Source organism: Fulmarus glacialis, unplaced genomic scaffold (assembly GCF_000690835.1).
Source record: "Fulmarus glacialis isolate BGI_N327 unplaced genomic scaffold, ASM69083v1 scaffold45999, whole genome shotgun sequence".
In the NCBI taxonomy this organism is placed as follows: Eukaryota; Metazoa; Chordata; class Aves; order Procellariiformes; family Procellariidae; genus Fulmarus; species Fulmarus glacialis.
This window is the reverse complement of record NW_009233458.1, coordinates 1-15,692: the sequence shown is the minus strand read 5'-3', so window position 1 is coordinate 15,692 and position 15,692 is coordinate 1. Positions and strand designations below refer to the sequence as shown.

The 15,692-nt window shown below is 46.3% G+C and overlaps 3 protein-coding genes across 3 annotated transcripts; 2 read left to right on the top strand and 1 right to left on the bottom strand.

Annotated features, from left to right (window-relative positions):
* The first annotated feature begins 1,910 nt into the window (after nucleotides 1-1,910).
* Nucleotides 1,911-2,491, top strand: MTCP1 (mature T-cell proliferation 1). Its single transcript, XM_009585323.1, has 3 exons — nucleotides 1,911-2,018; nucleotides 2,120-2,290; nucleotides 2,444-2,491. Exons 1-3 carry the CDS (start codon nucleotides 1,911-1,913, stop codon nucleotides 2,489-2,491), a joined length of 327 nt encoding a protein of 108 aa, XP_009583618.1.
* On the top strand, nucleotides 1,986-8,566 carry CMC4 (C-x(9)-C motif containing 4). The gene is made up of 7 exons (XM_009585324.1): nucleotides 1,986-2,018; nucleotides 2,120-2,234; nucleotides 2,444-2,495; nucleotides 2,577-2,759; nucleotides 3,688-3,755; nucleotides 7,070-8,300; nucleotides 8,338-8,566. Exons 5-6 carry the CDS (start codon nucleotides 3,698-3,700, stop codon nucleotides 7,237-7,239), a joined length of 228 nt encoding a protein of 75 aa, XP_009583619.1. The 5' UTR covers nucleotides 1,986-2,018; nucleotides 2,120-2,234; nucleotides 2,444-2,495; nucleotides 2,577-2,759; nucleotides 3,688-3,697; the 3' UTR covers nucleotides 7,240-8,300; nucleotides 8,338-8,566.
* A 3,194-nt stretch (nucleotides 8,567-11,760) lies between these two features.
* Nucleotides 11,761-15,683, bottom strand: LOC104071465 (FUN14 domain-containing protein 2-like). The gene is made up of 4 exons (XM_009585322.1): nucleotides 15,535-15,683; nucleotides 14,119-14,194; nucleotides 12,826-12,960; nucleotides 11,761-12,221 (listed from the first exon to the last, which is right to left on the bottom strand). The coding sequence occupies exons 1-4, from the start codon at nucleotides 15,681-15,683 to the stop codon at nucleotides 12,144-12,146; spliced, it is 438 nt and encodes a 145-aa protein (XP_009583617.1). The 3' UTR covers nucleotides 11,761-12,143.
* Nucleotides 15,684-15,692: the final 9 nt, after the last annotated feature.

The window sequence follows — 15,692 nt, the reverse complement described above, 5'->3', positions numbered from 1 at the left end:
ACGTACATGTTGTGCTTTAGTCCTCCTATCTGTAGTTCAGCAAGACTGAACCAGGTTAGTATTTGGATAGGAGACCTTCCAAGAGAGTTTACTTGCTGTAGGAAATAGTGTTCACTTACTGAGTAATATTTTTCCAATACTGAAGTCAGTCTTGAGTCTTCTGGTTCTGGGGACGATAAGCTGTAGAAATTCCACTTTGAATGGAATAAAAGCAAGTTCTTGAGCATTTTTGGTCATGATGGAGCTTTTGGCAGTTTACTGCAGAGTAGGAGAGTATCCTGGCCGAATTCCAACCTGGGTGATTACATTCAGCTGACTGAAAATTAGCACTGGTGATTGCTGCATTTCACTGTTGGGCAAAGTGATTTCCACACATGGGCTTAAATTTGTAAAGTGACTTAGGGTAAAGCAGAATGAAAAGGACTTACAGAAATGTCCTTTTAACTCTCATAGCTTATTCTTGAAGGCCTTGTGAGGCTTGTCAGTTTGCTGTCACATTCCTCTAAATGCCAGTGATCCAGCTGCTGGGGCATTGCTTGGCATGGCTGTACCGCATCACAGGATGGTCTTCAGAACAGTGGTGCTTTTTATAATGCACATACACATTCCCACACATCAAGCAAGGAAACAAACAGAATGGCAGAAAAAGAAATAATAAAATAACATTCAAAGTTTTCTTTGTTAGAAATTGAAATGCTGTGACAGTGCTGTTCAGGCTGATCCGTGGTTGGTGTTTTGTTTTCAAAAAGGCTAAGTGATCCTTTGATTCAAAAAGGTAGAGAAGCATTGATGTTAGATGTAGAAGGCAACATGGAAGTGTATTTCCTGTTATATATGTACCCCAATGTATAATAATTCCTACTTTCTTTTGTACCCAGATTTTCTTGCTCCTGTCTGAAATATGCCTTATAACTTTACAAGTTTTCAGAAGACCACTGTGTTTCACTGGGTTTCACTAGGAATATTGCATCTGCTTCATAGCAGGAGGATGTTATATGTATTACAGCTTAATTCTGTTCTACTTTAAACCTAGATAAAGAATGAAGACTGTCTGTACCATTTTGATTACCTCTTCTAGGGTTCAAAGAGAGAGTCATTTCCCCTGACCTTCATTTGCTAATGGCTCAGCTTGATCTAACTGGTATACAGATAAACTTGCTGTTAAACAAAAATTCCGGTAGGAAGAACCACCTCAATGTCCAAAATTTCTTTGCCCCTGCTGGTATCGGTGGCTCTCTGTAACCATCTAAAAGCCGAACTACGCAAAGTCACGAGAGCTATTCACAAGAAGCTTGTATATGAATGGACAATGCTGCCATCCTCTTGAGAGATCAGACGAAGGACCCTTCACAATGAGAGTTCTGCAAGTTCCAAATATGAGATTCGTGCACATGGAGTTTCATGCTTTGTCTCCAGAGTGATCTTCGTTCTTGTTAAGTTAATTTCACCTCTTGTCACAAGTTTTGCTTTTGGGATTTAGACCATCATTAGCCACGGAACTCCTGTGTAAACCACTTTTTTCTTTTTCTTTTTTTTTTTCCCTATTTTACACAAAGACTGTTAATAGGACTGTTAGTGGAATAAGCAAAGCCAATATTCGCAGGGTTTAATTTTGTACCAATAGCACCTTTTGCCCCAGAATGCCTTACAAATGCCATGCAGCACGCATGTCCCAGTGTATGGCTTGTCATGAAATTTCTGTTCACTTAGGCACCACCTTAATTTCCCAAGCTGACTTTTAGGGACATTTCAGCACATAGCATCTCATACAATAAGTCAGACGCCACCCAGAGGTGCCTTTCAGGTCGAGAGCTTTCTCCGTGAATGTATTCAGAGCTAAAGAGACCATGTGTGCATCCTGCGGGTTGATGCCATCCACCTAACGGGAGCATCCTGAAGTGACTGAGGGAATGGCAGAAGGAGGGCACGCTGGCGCTCCTCCTGTCCGACTGTGGGTGCGACGCGTAGGTGTTTACTGCGATGAGCACCGCAAAACGTGGCTTGTGGCTGCGGAAGAGGCAAGTGTCCTTTGAGCTTCCCAGTGATTGTAGCTTTGCTATTGCAGGTGCCTCTACTGCATTGCCAGTAACTGCCTGCTCTTTTTGTTACTTTCCCCCAGGAGGAAGGTATGCTGAGGGCTCGGATCCAAAGAGTTCAGGTTCCCCTGGGTGAGGCGCTGCGACCCAGCCAGCTCCCCCCATCCCGGCTGCCTCATATGTGGCAGCTGTCCCAGGGTGAGCAGTACAGGGATAGTAACTCTCGCGTTTGGGAGATAGAGCACCATCTCATGGTAAGGATGGTGGCAACAATAGACCATAGTCATGCCTGTTTGTGAAGTCATTTGAGACCCTTGAGGGACAGCAAAGGACTGTTATTTTGTTGAAGTCCATTAGCTCAGCCACAGTAACTGTAGACGTATTGAACTTTTCCTTGTCGCTTACAGCTTGGTGGTGTTGAAGAACTGCTGCTTAAACTCGTGCCTGGTGATTAATCTGGTATGTGTAGACATTAACCCTGCTTTGTACTGTGCTCTGTTTATTCCCAGTCATTCTTTAATATGAATTTTTGTCTTTCAGGAGCAGTGGCTCTAGGAAGATGTCGTTGTATATTTTGTACAATAAATGATTCTCTCTCCACTGAAATGCAGCCACCTCTGAGGTGGAAGCAGTTAAACAACACACAGCAACATCACACAAGAGTTTAGGACAGGCAGTGAAGAGGAGTATTGTGTCCAAGTGAAACATCAGGGGGAGTTCTAGGTAGGCAGAATGTAATTGCCCCAAGCGGAGTTTGGCCAGGATGCTGGAAATAATGCCCTAGCGATACTGAAAAGTGCTGTGGGCCGGTGAATTATCAGAAATTTGAAAGGCAGCACCTCCCTAGCTCTGGGCAGGGGCAGGAGCTGAACTGTGCTCAGAGGGAGCTGATGTCCCACCACCGCTTTCAGTAACAGCGGTGCTTTTCTGTAGAGGTCTCCCATCCAACTACTAGTACCACCCGTTTTTGCTCGTCTTTTGATCTCTCACGGAAGATCACAGTTACAGGTGTCACAGCTGAAGAAAATCAAATTGAGTGTCTGAAATAATGCTTTCTAGGGATTTGAACAAGATGGAGCTGTCCTCCAGTCTGTTTTTTGCAGGGGGGATTTCCAAGAGACTTTCTCCTGGAACAAAAAAAAAAGCCCTCCTTGTTGTCTTTATGGGACATACACAACTAAGTTGTTTTGTTTGATTGTTTTTTTAAATGCCTCCTCCAGCTGCAGTTGTATGACTAACACCAAATTCTTGGTTGTGTAGAGCTCACGGAGAGGGCTTTTACATAAATATGTGTTTTAGTATAAGAACTGTTAAAAATTAGTCAACCATGTTAATTTGAATCTTTGCTGGAATCTTGCTGCATCCAAGTGGAAAAGGACACATTTTGACCAGAGAAAAGAAAAAGGCCTTCAAGCCTAGCAACATAAAACTTCCCGTATTCATTGTCCACATTACCATCCTTTAGCCAGACAAACAGAATTCTTGTGTGTGTTGGCATGCATCTGCAAGCAGCAATAGATGTTTTCTGAACTGTCTGTGACAGAGAGGGAAATTGGGAGCTCTTTAAAGCCTTGACTTTAAGACAGTGTCTTGCCCCTCTGCCCTCTGAAAAGCACGTTGTTTCTACAGTAACATTTTCCTATCATTTTAGTTCTCTGAACATGTCCCAGAAGGATCCCTGCCAGAAACAAGCCTGTGAAATACAGAAATGCTTGCAAGGTACCAAGTGTCATTTTGTCTTTTTGGTGTCTTGATTTTTGGTGATAAAGTTAATTCTTTTAACTTAACCCTGTTCTCCTTTCACCTTGAGAAGGAAGAAAGCAAGCACATTAGCATCACCTGGTTGCAAAGCAAACAAAATTATAATGTCTGGTTTTAATAGAATTCCCTTGTGCTTGATTGTAAATAACGAGACACCATTAGTACAAAAGAGAGCATTTGTAGCAGTAATGTGCTTATTTCAGAGTATACTCCATGCTGGTAGTGAGATCCTATGTGTAGTCTTGGGCCTCAGCTGTAGGCGGGGAGAGCTAGACATTATAATAAGCTCTCTTACAGAGTGGGTAGTGAGGTAGTGGGTGGATTGTATGAGAAGACTGCAGAGCTTCTAGCTCCAAGGGTATTTTAAGAGCAGGTCAGACGTCTGTCAGGAACGCGTTAGGTATATGTGATCTGGCTTTAAGGTATGAGATGGTCTCCTTCTGAAGACCTTTAACAGCTGTTTTGTATTAGCTTAGCTAAATATTTGTAGGGATGAGGGAGACTATGTGATAATGTGTTTTGGGAGCCTGAGTTGGGGAGAGCAGGCTTGTTACTTGCAGGGGACAATATTTTTTAAAAAATTTGGTTGCTTCTTGGAAATGGAGTTGCCTTATGGAATGAATAAGAGAAAACATTCATCTGTGTCAATGAAAGAGTTCTTCCTAGCTCACCTGGTGGAGCCCTTAGCCAGCATGCTCTGAGCTTCACGTGAGAATAACTCATGGTGTCAGCCCAAGGACAACGAGGCGGGAGTCTAGGGATGCCACAGCTAAAATTAGTCAGGCCAGTTCCAGAGCAACTCATTTCTGCTTTTAATTTATTTGCAGACTACAAGCAGGTTAGCTAAAATACAGCAGAGAGGGAGGGGGTCCTGCTGGAGAAGTAGAGGGGTAGCTTTGCAGGCTGCAGCAAACATAATGATTGCAATCTGCGCAGATAACACAACAACCCCGGTGGCTGGGGAGGAGCATAGGAAGAAAAGCATGTGGGAAAAGGTAGGGAAAAGCAATAGTCAGTTATTGGTAGATGTCTGTCTTTCCCAGGATTGTTTTTTGGAAGCTGTGCTCAGCTCAAAGCAAGAGCTCAAACAACTCCCTCTACATGTAACATCTATCTAGATATTACCTTTTACTCTCTTCATGGTTTGGAGCCTTCTCCACCCATAGTAACTGCACTTAAAAGCTAATGTTTGACCCTGTTTTGGTCCCATCTATGACAATGTTCTTTTTATAACATTCACGGAGGTTATTCCAAGTGTTTTACCTGTCTAGGTTTGTGTACAGATTTGATCTGAATGGTTAAGTGTTAGCAAAGAAGCTCTTTGACTCTGCTACATGCACACTCCGCTGTCCACCACTTCTCTAGCTGTCATTTTGGAGTGCTGTTTATGTATTATCGTGTTGTGGAGTTGTCTGAGTTGCACAGATGAAGCAGCTGATTTGACAGACAGCAAAGCAATTTTTCCCTGTAAGAATTAATGCGATAGAGAATGTACACAGAGCCTTAACTGACAAATACACAGGGACAGTGTACACAGTGTGGAGGATGGAGGGCGGAAGCAGGACCTTTGGGAGGTGCTGGCTTTTCAAAGGCTGGTTTTGGAGTGGGTCATTGTTCCAAAAGATCTTACCTGCTTCCTCTGTGAGACTGAATGCCACTGTAAATTTCTTTTGTGTTTTGCTTATCCATTGTATGACTAACCATTATGCTTTTCAGGAATGCATCCCTGACAGATAGCAGGGTGTGCCTGTACGTAGCTATAGTTTTAGAAACAAACCTGCACAGGCAGAAGAACAGTTAGGAGAGAATTGGAGCATTCATCATTGGCAGGTTATGGCAGAGAGAGATTAGCTCTCCTCTCCAAGGGCCTGCCATGCCTCCTAGGCTGCCAGCTTGCACAAAGCAGAAACATCACCATAACCTTTTTCTCAGGGGTGGCTTCTGTGCATGTGTTACAGGTCACTCACCAACCCAGTTAGGGAATTCATAGCCCAGCGATCAGAGCAGGCTGGCTTGCTTGTTTACTGGAAAGTGTTCACTGCTGCTTTCTGGGCTCTCCAGTGGGTGCCATGTTTGTCTCACATTGGGTTGCTGTGGCTTCTTTTAGTCTTTTAAAAATCAGTGGCAGGTGGGGAGAGTGAGTGCGGCTTTGTTGTAGTTGTGTAGGTCATCTAAGGCAGAGCGGGTCGCTCTGCATGCCCTGCGCTTCTATGCAGACAGGCAGGTAGTTATTAATTCAAGCCACAGACTCAGTCTGCTCACATACCCACGGGGCTTCTCTCCACGAGCCTGGTGGCCAGCCTTGCAAAGCACTGTGGGCTTTGCCACCTCAGCCAACAGTGGCAGCCAGCAAAATGCTAGGGCAGAAGGGATGCTGGACAAATCACCTGTGTCCTGCAGTGCCTGAACCTGCCGGCGCAGTGAAATCTCTCCAAGCCTGAAACAAAGGCAATATGGAGAAAGTACGGAGGTGGGCGTAGCTGTGCTGTGCACAAAGATGTGAGCCCAGTCATTCCAGGTCAGACTAGGAGCTTATTTAGCCCTGTGTTGGAGCTCTAGCAGTGTCCAAGAGGAGAAGCCTAGGAAGGAAAGGGAGAGGAGGTCAAGGAACAGTTGTGTGGCTAAGGGACCTCCTGAGCTAGAGGTGGGACCTTTGTGTGGAAGGTAGTTGTGTCACTGGCTCTGTGCAGTTGGATCCAGCTGCTGGCATCTGGCTAATTGCTAGCATGCTGCCTGCTTCGGTTATGCTGCAAAACTACAGCCTGCCCACGATAGGCCACCAGTAGGAGGTTGGCAGTCATGCTCCTCACTCCTTCCTTTTACAAACCCCGCAGTGCTGAAGGGTGCACATGTCCCTGTTTATACCAAGTCCTCTTTGGATGCTCTTATATTTACACTTAGCTGTAAACCTTATAGTCACATGGCAGCTGGGTTGAAGACCATGGATGACAAGATCCAGCTTAAAAGCACACAGGCTAAAGAAAGTAAGGATTGAAGGGCAGCAATAAGGAAAACCTCATTCTTACTGTAGTGAGATGCGATAGCTACAAAACTGGGGGACTGAAGATGCTCCCATCCACAACAGCAAGGCTGCATTTGCATGGCTTTAGACAGCTGAAACTAAAGAGAGATTTTTATAGAGCAAAGTGATGAAATGCTTGTAAGCGGCTCTTGCTTTTCAGAGAAACCCACTGAAGGGCTGGGCTAGATGTTTCCCCTCTGGGGACAAAACCTGTTCCCCTCTGCAGACTTAGTGTCTCCTTATTTTCCAGTGAACAACTACATGGAGTCTAAGTGTGAAACCGTGCTTCAGGAAATGTGGAAGTGCTGCGCCCGGTACCCCAAGGGCAGATCCATCTGTTGTTCAGGGTTTGAGAAAGAAGAAAGGGAGAGAGAAAAGTTTAAGATGACTTCAGAAGGAATTCCCCCACCACCTCAATAACACAATACAGCTCCAGCAGGTGCCGGAGCACAGACTCACCTGCAGAGCTCGTGTGTGTTTTTCGAAGCCTTCTTTAGACTTCCAGGAAAGCCAGATCGCTCCTAGAACACACCATCCGGCACACCAAAAAGTATAATGCAGTACCAACAGATGGCCTGGTTAACAGACTTTATTTTCTGTACCAAAACATCATCTACATTGTCTTTGCATCGCACCTGTGTCTGTGAAAAGTCAACTTGATGTTTTTAGAATGCTTACCTTACTCTAATCCATCCTTGCTCTCAAAATGGAGAACTGGAACCAAGTTATTCTGGCTTTTGGAGCAAGAGGTACAGGAAATGAGCTTAGAAGAGTGAGTGAGTTTAAGCGGGACACATTAAACAAGCCCATCTTGACACAGCAAAAGTATTGCTGCCATCATGCAGTAGTTCCAGACAACATTTGCTTGTCCAGTGATTCAAGCTCAAGAATGGGAATCGGGTCTGGGGATTGTTCCTAGGTCTTGCATAGATGATGAGTGACTACAAGTCACTTTGCCTAAGTGCCTCACTTTCCCACTGGACAGACTTTTGGTTACTTTATATTTGAATTGCCTACACGCTGCTATTTGCATGACAAAGATGTTACAGAAACATTATTTCAGGGATTGCTACAGGAATAGGATTTTTTTTAAAAAGCAATATTCATTTGAAAGATCTGACTGTTGATATAAAATTTATAAATTTATGTATAATTGAACACCTTTAAGCAATATGTTACGAACCCAGCGTAGTTCAACCCGCTGGTACCCAGAGGCCTGTCACAAAGCACTGGGCTAGATCCAAGAACCGATTTAGGTGCTGCTTACTGAACAAGCAGTTGTAGGCACTTGCTTTCAACACAGCATTCCAGACTCACTCACAAGCTGGCTGTGTCTGGACCCCAGGGAGAGATGGCTTTTCAGAAGCTCTCACCTGTGCAGCAGAATTTCCTGTGACCTGTAGGAAGAGCTCGATAGACAGGTTCCTGTGTCACCCTTCAGAGCTGCCTAAGTCTCTCCGTCCCCTGTAGCAGGAGTCCAGGCACCTCGGTGGGTGCCAAGTCCATTACAGGGCCTAGGCACCTAAAATTCAGACTTCGAACCCACTAGGCCCCTAATTCTGTCATTAGATCTAGCCGTAAAGGACTTCTGTGCTGATCAGGTACAACTTACTCATGAAATACAGCTTCTATAAACAGACCACTGTAGTCTAGGCACAATAGTTGAGTGTATTGAAGCCTAGAAGAGCAAACCATCTGTATTCACTGCTCTGAAATACCATGATACAAAATAAATGACTGGAACAAACTGTAGTCTCAGTTTGGTTGTTTATTGAGAATACAACATAGCTGCAAGCTGGGCAGCTTGGCTGCCATTCACAGTCCAGAGCTACATGTGGTATCATTATGTTTAAATAGAAGCTGCTTGGTATTTTTATAACCGGGGCTCAGGATCAGAATAATTCAGGGCTAGCCTTCCCCTCCCACTCCCCTCCCCCGCCCCCAAAAACCCTTAAGACAAAACAGGAGTTTTAGTATTCTTGAAAAGTAGGGGAAAGTGATGACAATGTTGTGAAGCAGCTCAAACACTTGATAAGTAACTCATTTTTCCCTTTTGCTCTATCTGAGGAGCAGCAGTGGAAAGTAAGTCACTAATAGATGATAAAAAAAAATATTTAGGCTTCTGTTGCACCTATTAAAAAGAAAAGCCTCGTCTCCATGCCCATTTCTACTCAGGTGGAGCAAACTTGCTCAGCAGGGAGGAGCTGAAGCCAGGCTGACAGCAGAATCACTTCCTGCCACAGAAGCACCCCACCTTTTGGGAACATGGGTGACTGGTGCCAGGATCAAGGAGAGGGATTTATTAAGGCAGCCCATGGTTACCTGCAGAGAACAGGGAAGGCTGGTGGCCTCATGCTACCGGACTGGTTGTAACTGCTCCTGTGGGTCAAACGCAACATGCACGGTAAGACAAAACCATGCTGGTTCCCAAGAAGTCAACAGACCTCACACATAGAAGCTATTAGAGCAAAACTGTTTAATAAAATATCACTTCAACAAGCATTTACATACAATATATAAAAACACTTTAAAAGCCTAGTGTGTTTTAAACCTTCTCATACTGGAACAGACACCAGAAGTTATTGAAACAAGACCAAAAGGAGCAGGGGCAGGGAGGGGGGGAACACCTCATCTTGGCACCTGCAACAATGAAAATGCATTCCCACAGAGGTTGATTCAGCATCAAAGCTTCCAGTGTGGGCCCACAGCATCAAACGGTGCCAGCCACAAGCCTGACACTGGCACAGCAGAAAGATTTGCCAGATCCTAATGTCCATTCCCTGCCTGCATTCACATCAAACTCAACATTAATTTGTCATTTTTTTCCCCTTCCAGCAGCAATTGAGGTGTTTTAGCTCCCTCTCTGGGCCGTTTCTCTCCATAGCAGCAAGTCGGGACCCTGCGGAGCAGAACCCAGTATATCTGGGGTTGGGCAGAAATAGTGACTTATTTGAGCCTGAAAAATGTCCCTAAGGTCTGTTAATGATTTACTTTGAGCTTTGTCGTTAGAGAAAGCTTTGTGGAGATTAGTGCATCTCAGAAGAAGTTGTGTTATGCAGCACACCAGGCAGAGGGGCAGCAACGCTGTTTTCCTACAGGAAAAAGAGATACACTGCAATACAAATGTATCAATTCATGCACGTTCAGCCCTGCAGGGTTCCTACAAAAAAAAAAAATCAAACCAAAACCACCACCATCATCTGTCACTCCACTCCCAAACACCAATTTACTGAAGACCTATTTGTGGCATCACATTACTCCTGCAGTCCTGGATGGCTTTTAGGAAGACCATCATTAAAAGGTCGTGAACCCAGCTGCTCCTTCATTCTCCTTGGTCATGTATGGCAGGACAGGAACAAAGATACCAACTTCTGTTTCCTGATTACCAGCAGCCTCTTTTCAGATCCTGAAGGTGAGAAAACCTAAATCAACGTGTTGCTACACTGACACTTCAATCAACAGAGCTGAAACAAAATTAACAACTGCAAGTGCTCATCCCAAAACCTCTGGTGAAAGAACCCACAGTTCCAGCTCTTCCAGCAGCTCTCAGGGGAAGATACCCATTTCTAGCCATAGTGAGAGCAGCAGCGGATGATCAGAAAGGCATTACACAGCACTGGAGATAGGGTGCAGCCGCTGAGCCAGGTGCTGTGTCCTGATCACCCATGCACATCATCATTCCCTAGCATGTTTCCCATTAAAGGATGGGCTGACTTTCACACAAAAAAAAACATTCTTGGCAAGAACACCTACATGTACCTGCTGGAGGACATCACCCTGCCGTCATGCAAGTCCCCGCGCTCTGGAAAGTAGTAATGCCAGGCCAGCACAGCCAATGCAGAACACCTCTAAGGGATTTTTTTCTTTTTTTTTAATCTTTTCTTGTAGATTAGAGTTCTGCTCTGCACACAGCTGCACTGGGAGAGACTGTCCAAAACCAGCTGAGCTCTGCACCTGGGCTGCCTCATCACCTGCAGGAGAAGGGCTGCAGCTGATGGAATTAAGCAAGCAGGTTTTTCTGTGGAAACGGTAAACACAAAGAAGGAAGGAACACAACCAAGGCACAAAGTATGGAAATGAGCCACTCCTGCAAGAGCACAACCTGGTTTTCCCCAACAGTTTTGTCATTTCGGTTGCTTGCAGAGACCAGGGAGATGCTCTGCAGAGGCAAGTAAAGGACTGCACTCCAGATTTCACATTTTCCCCTGCCCCCACTCCAGTAGAGCTGGCAACAGGGACACTGTTAAGGTACAACGTACCTTAAACAGGGATGCATTTCCTGTCTACAATCCTGCCCACATGGTTACAGCTCTAAGAGCACCACCAATGCCAAAAAGGCCAGAGAAGGTCATGGTAGACCTAGAAACACCAGTCTGAGGCCCAAGGTGATTTACAGTAAGTGGCACAGCTGAAACGTACACAGCCTGTGCCAGCCAGCCTGACACAGACAGGTCAAGCATGCTGGAAGCCTGCCCACCACAAGAGAGCGCCTCAGCTCATTTCAAAGGCTGAGCACTCAGCTAGCAAGTGAGAAGGGCGCTCTACAGCCAGGAAGCTTGGTGACTTTCAGAACACATGATGAGGAAAGGGCCTGGAGAGTCACCCACGGTGCTCAGTTTCCGACAGCAGTGCCAGTGCTGCAATGCCAGTGCTGCAATGCCAGTAAGGGGTGTAAATAACAGCAGAGGAGAAGCCAAACGGCCATCTACATGCAGTGCAATGGCCAGGGGAGGGCAGGAGAATCCCCAGCACCACATATAGCATGAACCTGCTCCGTATCCACCTGCCCTGGACACAGCCCCTGACATTTCTGCATCCAGCCCAGGACAGCCAAGCACATTTTGGATTGCACACACCATCTCCGTAGAGGGGGAAGCACATTCTTTGCAGGTACCGGAGCAGAAGAAGTGCAAGCTAAATAGCGGTGAACAGCTGACAGCTGTTGTACACTTATACAGGCAGACAAATGTGCATGTAACAGCCCTGAGCACCTGGGAAGAAGTGCATTTGAGAGATTGCTCTGCCACTACATGTTTATGAGGCTGCAACTCATCAGAAAATTTGGGACTGGGCATATTTGGTGGGGAAAGGAATCACAATGATACACCAGGAGTCATAAGCTCTCAGACCAATCCCAGCACCTAACAGCCCAGACAGAGGAAAAAATTGGAAATCAGAAGCAGCGATGTAAGAAATAAGGGCTGCAACTTGGGAGCAGAAGGGACTGAGCCTGTCGGCAACATCCTTTGACTTCTAAGTGAGAGAGAACAGCAGTAGAAGAGGGCAGGGGAGGCTAGGCGCAAAGGGAGAGTCGAGCGCAGTTTTTAGGACGCCATTCCGAGGAGGAATCCTCCAGCAAACCCTCCAGTCAGGATAACATTCTTCTTCAGAAATATGATCACCTAAGCAGGGGAGAGAAGAGCCAACAGTGTTCAACAACAGCAGGTCACCCACCCACCCTCCCCATAAGAAGACATCCCTCAGGCTGTTCTCCAAGGTGAGTGATGCTCAGAGAGAGGCCACTGCTTGGATCTGGGAAAGTATCCTACCTAATGACCTCCCCTCCCTAATCTCCCCACTGTGTGCAGAGCTCCTGAACTGATCCAGTCCCAGTGCAGCCCAGATCCTCCAAGAGCTGCAGTCTGAGCCTACATGCTCCAGGGCTCTCTCGCAACCAGCACAGTCAGTCTGACAGAAGGGGCTGCTGACTGTGCATGCCAGACCAGGGTACAGCAGAGTCCAGGGTAACTAGACCACTCTGCTGCCAGATCTGCTTAGCTTTTCTTGTCAGACTGAAGAGACACTTCTCCCCACAAACCCAGCACGTTTTCTCCCAACCCCAAGAAATTTGCAGCAACACATGGTGAGCTGGTGTCATGTCTACCATGCAAGCATTCCCTCCTTGTATTTGCACAATGGAAGATCCATTAGAGCCCAGGAGTCAATCCCGTTTTCTGCTGTCCCTCCAGCTAAGCACCTGCACACACCCTCGGAGAGTTGTCTCACCTCATCCACTCTGCTTTTCACTTCCGGAGACATTTTGTTACCACTGCTGTGAAATTTCAGCTGCTGCTTGGCTTTGTTCACATCCCGTTCTACTAGCTTCCAGTCCACTTTGATGTATCCCGTGTGGTTTGCAATCTAGAGTTTTGAGGGGTGGAAGGAAAGTTCCTGGAGTAAAGTCCTGCGTGACCATACCCCACCCACCTTCCCTGATCACAGCCACCTCCCACACACTGGTCCAGTGGGCTGAGATGATGAGCACGCTAACTTAAAGACTGGACAAAGGACCACCCCTGTAACTGCATTAACTGTCCTGCAACATCTGTCTCCCACCGTAATCCCCTAATAGCAGGGCACACATTGCAGCTTAGTGTGTTTCAGCCTCTATTCTCTAATGTAAAGCTGGCATCACCTTCCCCTCACAACTGCTGTGGGTGGACACAGCTATTAATAGCCTGTTCCTCTCCAAATATTTTATCTGGTCAGGATGATTCAGCAGTGAAACTCTCCCTGGTCAGAGCAAGCTTTTGGCTTTCAGCAGAACAAGCAGAGCCAGGAGAGCGAGGAGAACGAGTCACACACGAGACAGTGCCTGAGAAGCAAACAAATAAGACTGCTGAGCGAGGCCCGAGAGCTGTTCTGCCTCCTGCAGGATGTACAAGCTAGGTGTCCACATCCAAGCAGCTCCCCTCAGTGCCAGGGTTGTTGGAAACCAGGAGAAATGGTTGAGGACAGAGAGAGACCTCCGTTTCTCTCCTCTTCCCCAATGCTTTACAGAGAGCCCCATCTGTGCTGGCCTGACTCCTCAGGTAGCCAGTTTGACAGGAAGTGTATCATAGACATGGACAAATCCCTCTTGACATCCAGGGCTGTTCCTCCAGGGACACCATTTCCACAGGCAAAGGACTAAGTACAGTAGCCAGTTCTGACCAGACAGTCCTGCAGCAGCAGTGCGGTTTGCCACAGCTGAAGGCTTCCTCCCTGCAGTAACCACCCCCACATGCCTTTGGCCTGGCCTTTGTTAGCAGACACTAAGCGGATAGCACCTTTTGGCAATCCTTAAGTTTACGCAGATTGATCCTGCTTTGCTGTTGCATCTATGTACCCCAGAGAACACACTCCATGTGTGTTCTATGTATCCCAAGGGAACACACGCCCTTGACATCTACAGCCACACAGAGCTCCTGGCAGAGCAGGGAACTGGTCCCACATGTCCCAACATATAACGATCACTAGACAGCCCTTTGTCCCCACCAGCACAGTTCTCAGAAAGCCTGGCCCATTGTTCATACACACCTGAAGTAGGAAAAAGCCACCTCCCACTGCTGTCGCAGCCAGCTTTCCAACTTTCTGGAAGATGAATCCAGTACACCTACAAATCAACCAGGGTCCAGTCAGGAGAATGAGATACTAAATACACACTCCTTAGCATGTATCCCACAGGCAAGGCTGCCTTTGGCAATAATTACCCAAGACTCAGAGACGGCCTGACGAACGGCAGAAGAAACCCACGTGCAACCAGAGAGAAAGAGAAGGGATTTGTACCCAGCCAAAAGTGACGCTTTATAGCTTTTTACTTCTCACTATCGCATTTCAGCCTTTTACGGTTTTGATTCTTATCTCTTCAACGTCAACCTTCTCCCAAAAGATTAATTGGAAACATGTGATTTCACCAAAATCAACAAGTGATTTTTAGCTTTTTTCTTTTTTAACTGGTATCATCTCTGAAGGGAAATTAGGCAGCACATCTGCTGCTGGTCCATGATAGAGCATGGGGAGCAGATTACAAGGCAAGCTTCTTTGTTGCCCAAACAACTGCTTACTTTTCTTTTTCATGTCTCTAAAGAGAAAAATGCTGAAACAAGCAGACAGCAGTAATCTAAAGCTATACCAGTCTCCAAACTAGGTTACACATTCTCAACATGAAAGACATCACTGCAACCACCAGAACTCAAGCAAGCACCACCCCATTGCTCAGTCATGCAGCAAAGGACTAGTGTATCACCCAAAACAGACTTTACTTTGACCACAGTTTCCTTATCAACACTGCAAAACAACACCGCAACCTGCTCTTACCCATTTCTGAATACATACACTTAGTGAAGAGAGAAGTGGGCAGCTCATATTTTTATCAGAAAATGAAGATCTGTCATACACTTTTAAATGGTTACCACTGTGCCAGACAAAGATGACAGGCACAGCACGAAGCAAAGCAGTGTGATTACACCAAGTTTTCAACTCAAATAATGCTGCTGTGGGAATAAAGTTGCAAATAAAGCCACAAGCACTTGCTACAAGCAACACGAAACCCCCGGAACCATGCCCACAGGAGGTTTTTGTGCAGATGCCTGAAGCACATCCACCTCCAGGGAAGAAGGTATCCTTGTTCCAAGGGACTCATATTTGCCTGTCCTAAATTCCACAACACCACTTTATGCCAGAAGCTAAAGAGAATTATCTCACCTCAAAAATTAAAGCCTGATGCCATTTTCTTCCCCAGGAGATAGTCTCAGTTTTTCAGCTCCATGTTAGAGACAATTTTTAAGACCTCCCACAGTTTAGCAGAGCATACCGGGGCACAGTGGGCTAAGCAAGCTAGACACCTGCCTTCTCTGAGACTGCCAGATGACCACCCTGCACCTGTCAGCGTGTTCCCAAAAGCCTGGCTAGTGCCCGCAGGCATCCAGCAACAGCAACCCCAGCACATCTTACCATCCCGTGACCCCTCCGATCACCAGCTGCGTGGCCACATTGTATTTCTCGGCGCTTGACCCCGAGCTGGGGGCGAAGACCTTGCGCCACCAGGGCCGGTTCTTGGTGTACTCCGCCAGGTCCAGCACATTGAACGAGTCCTCCTTCATACCTGCAGG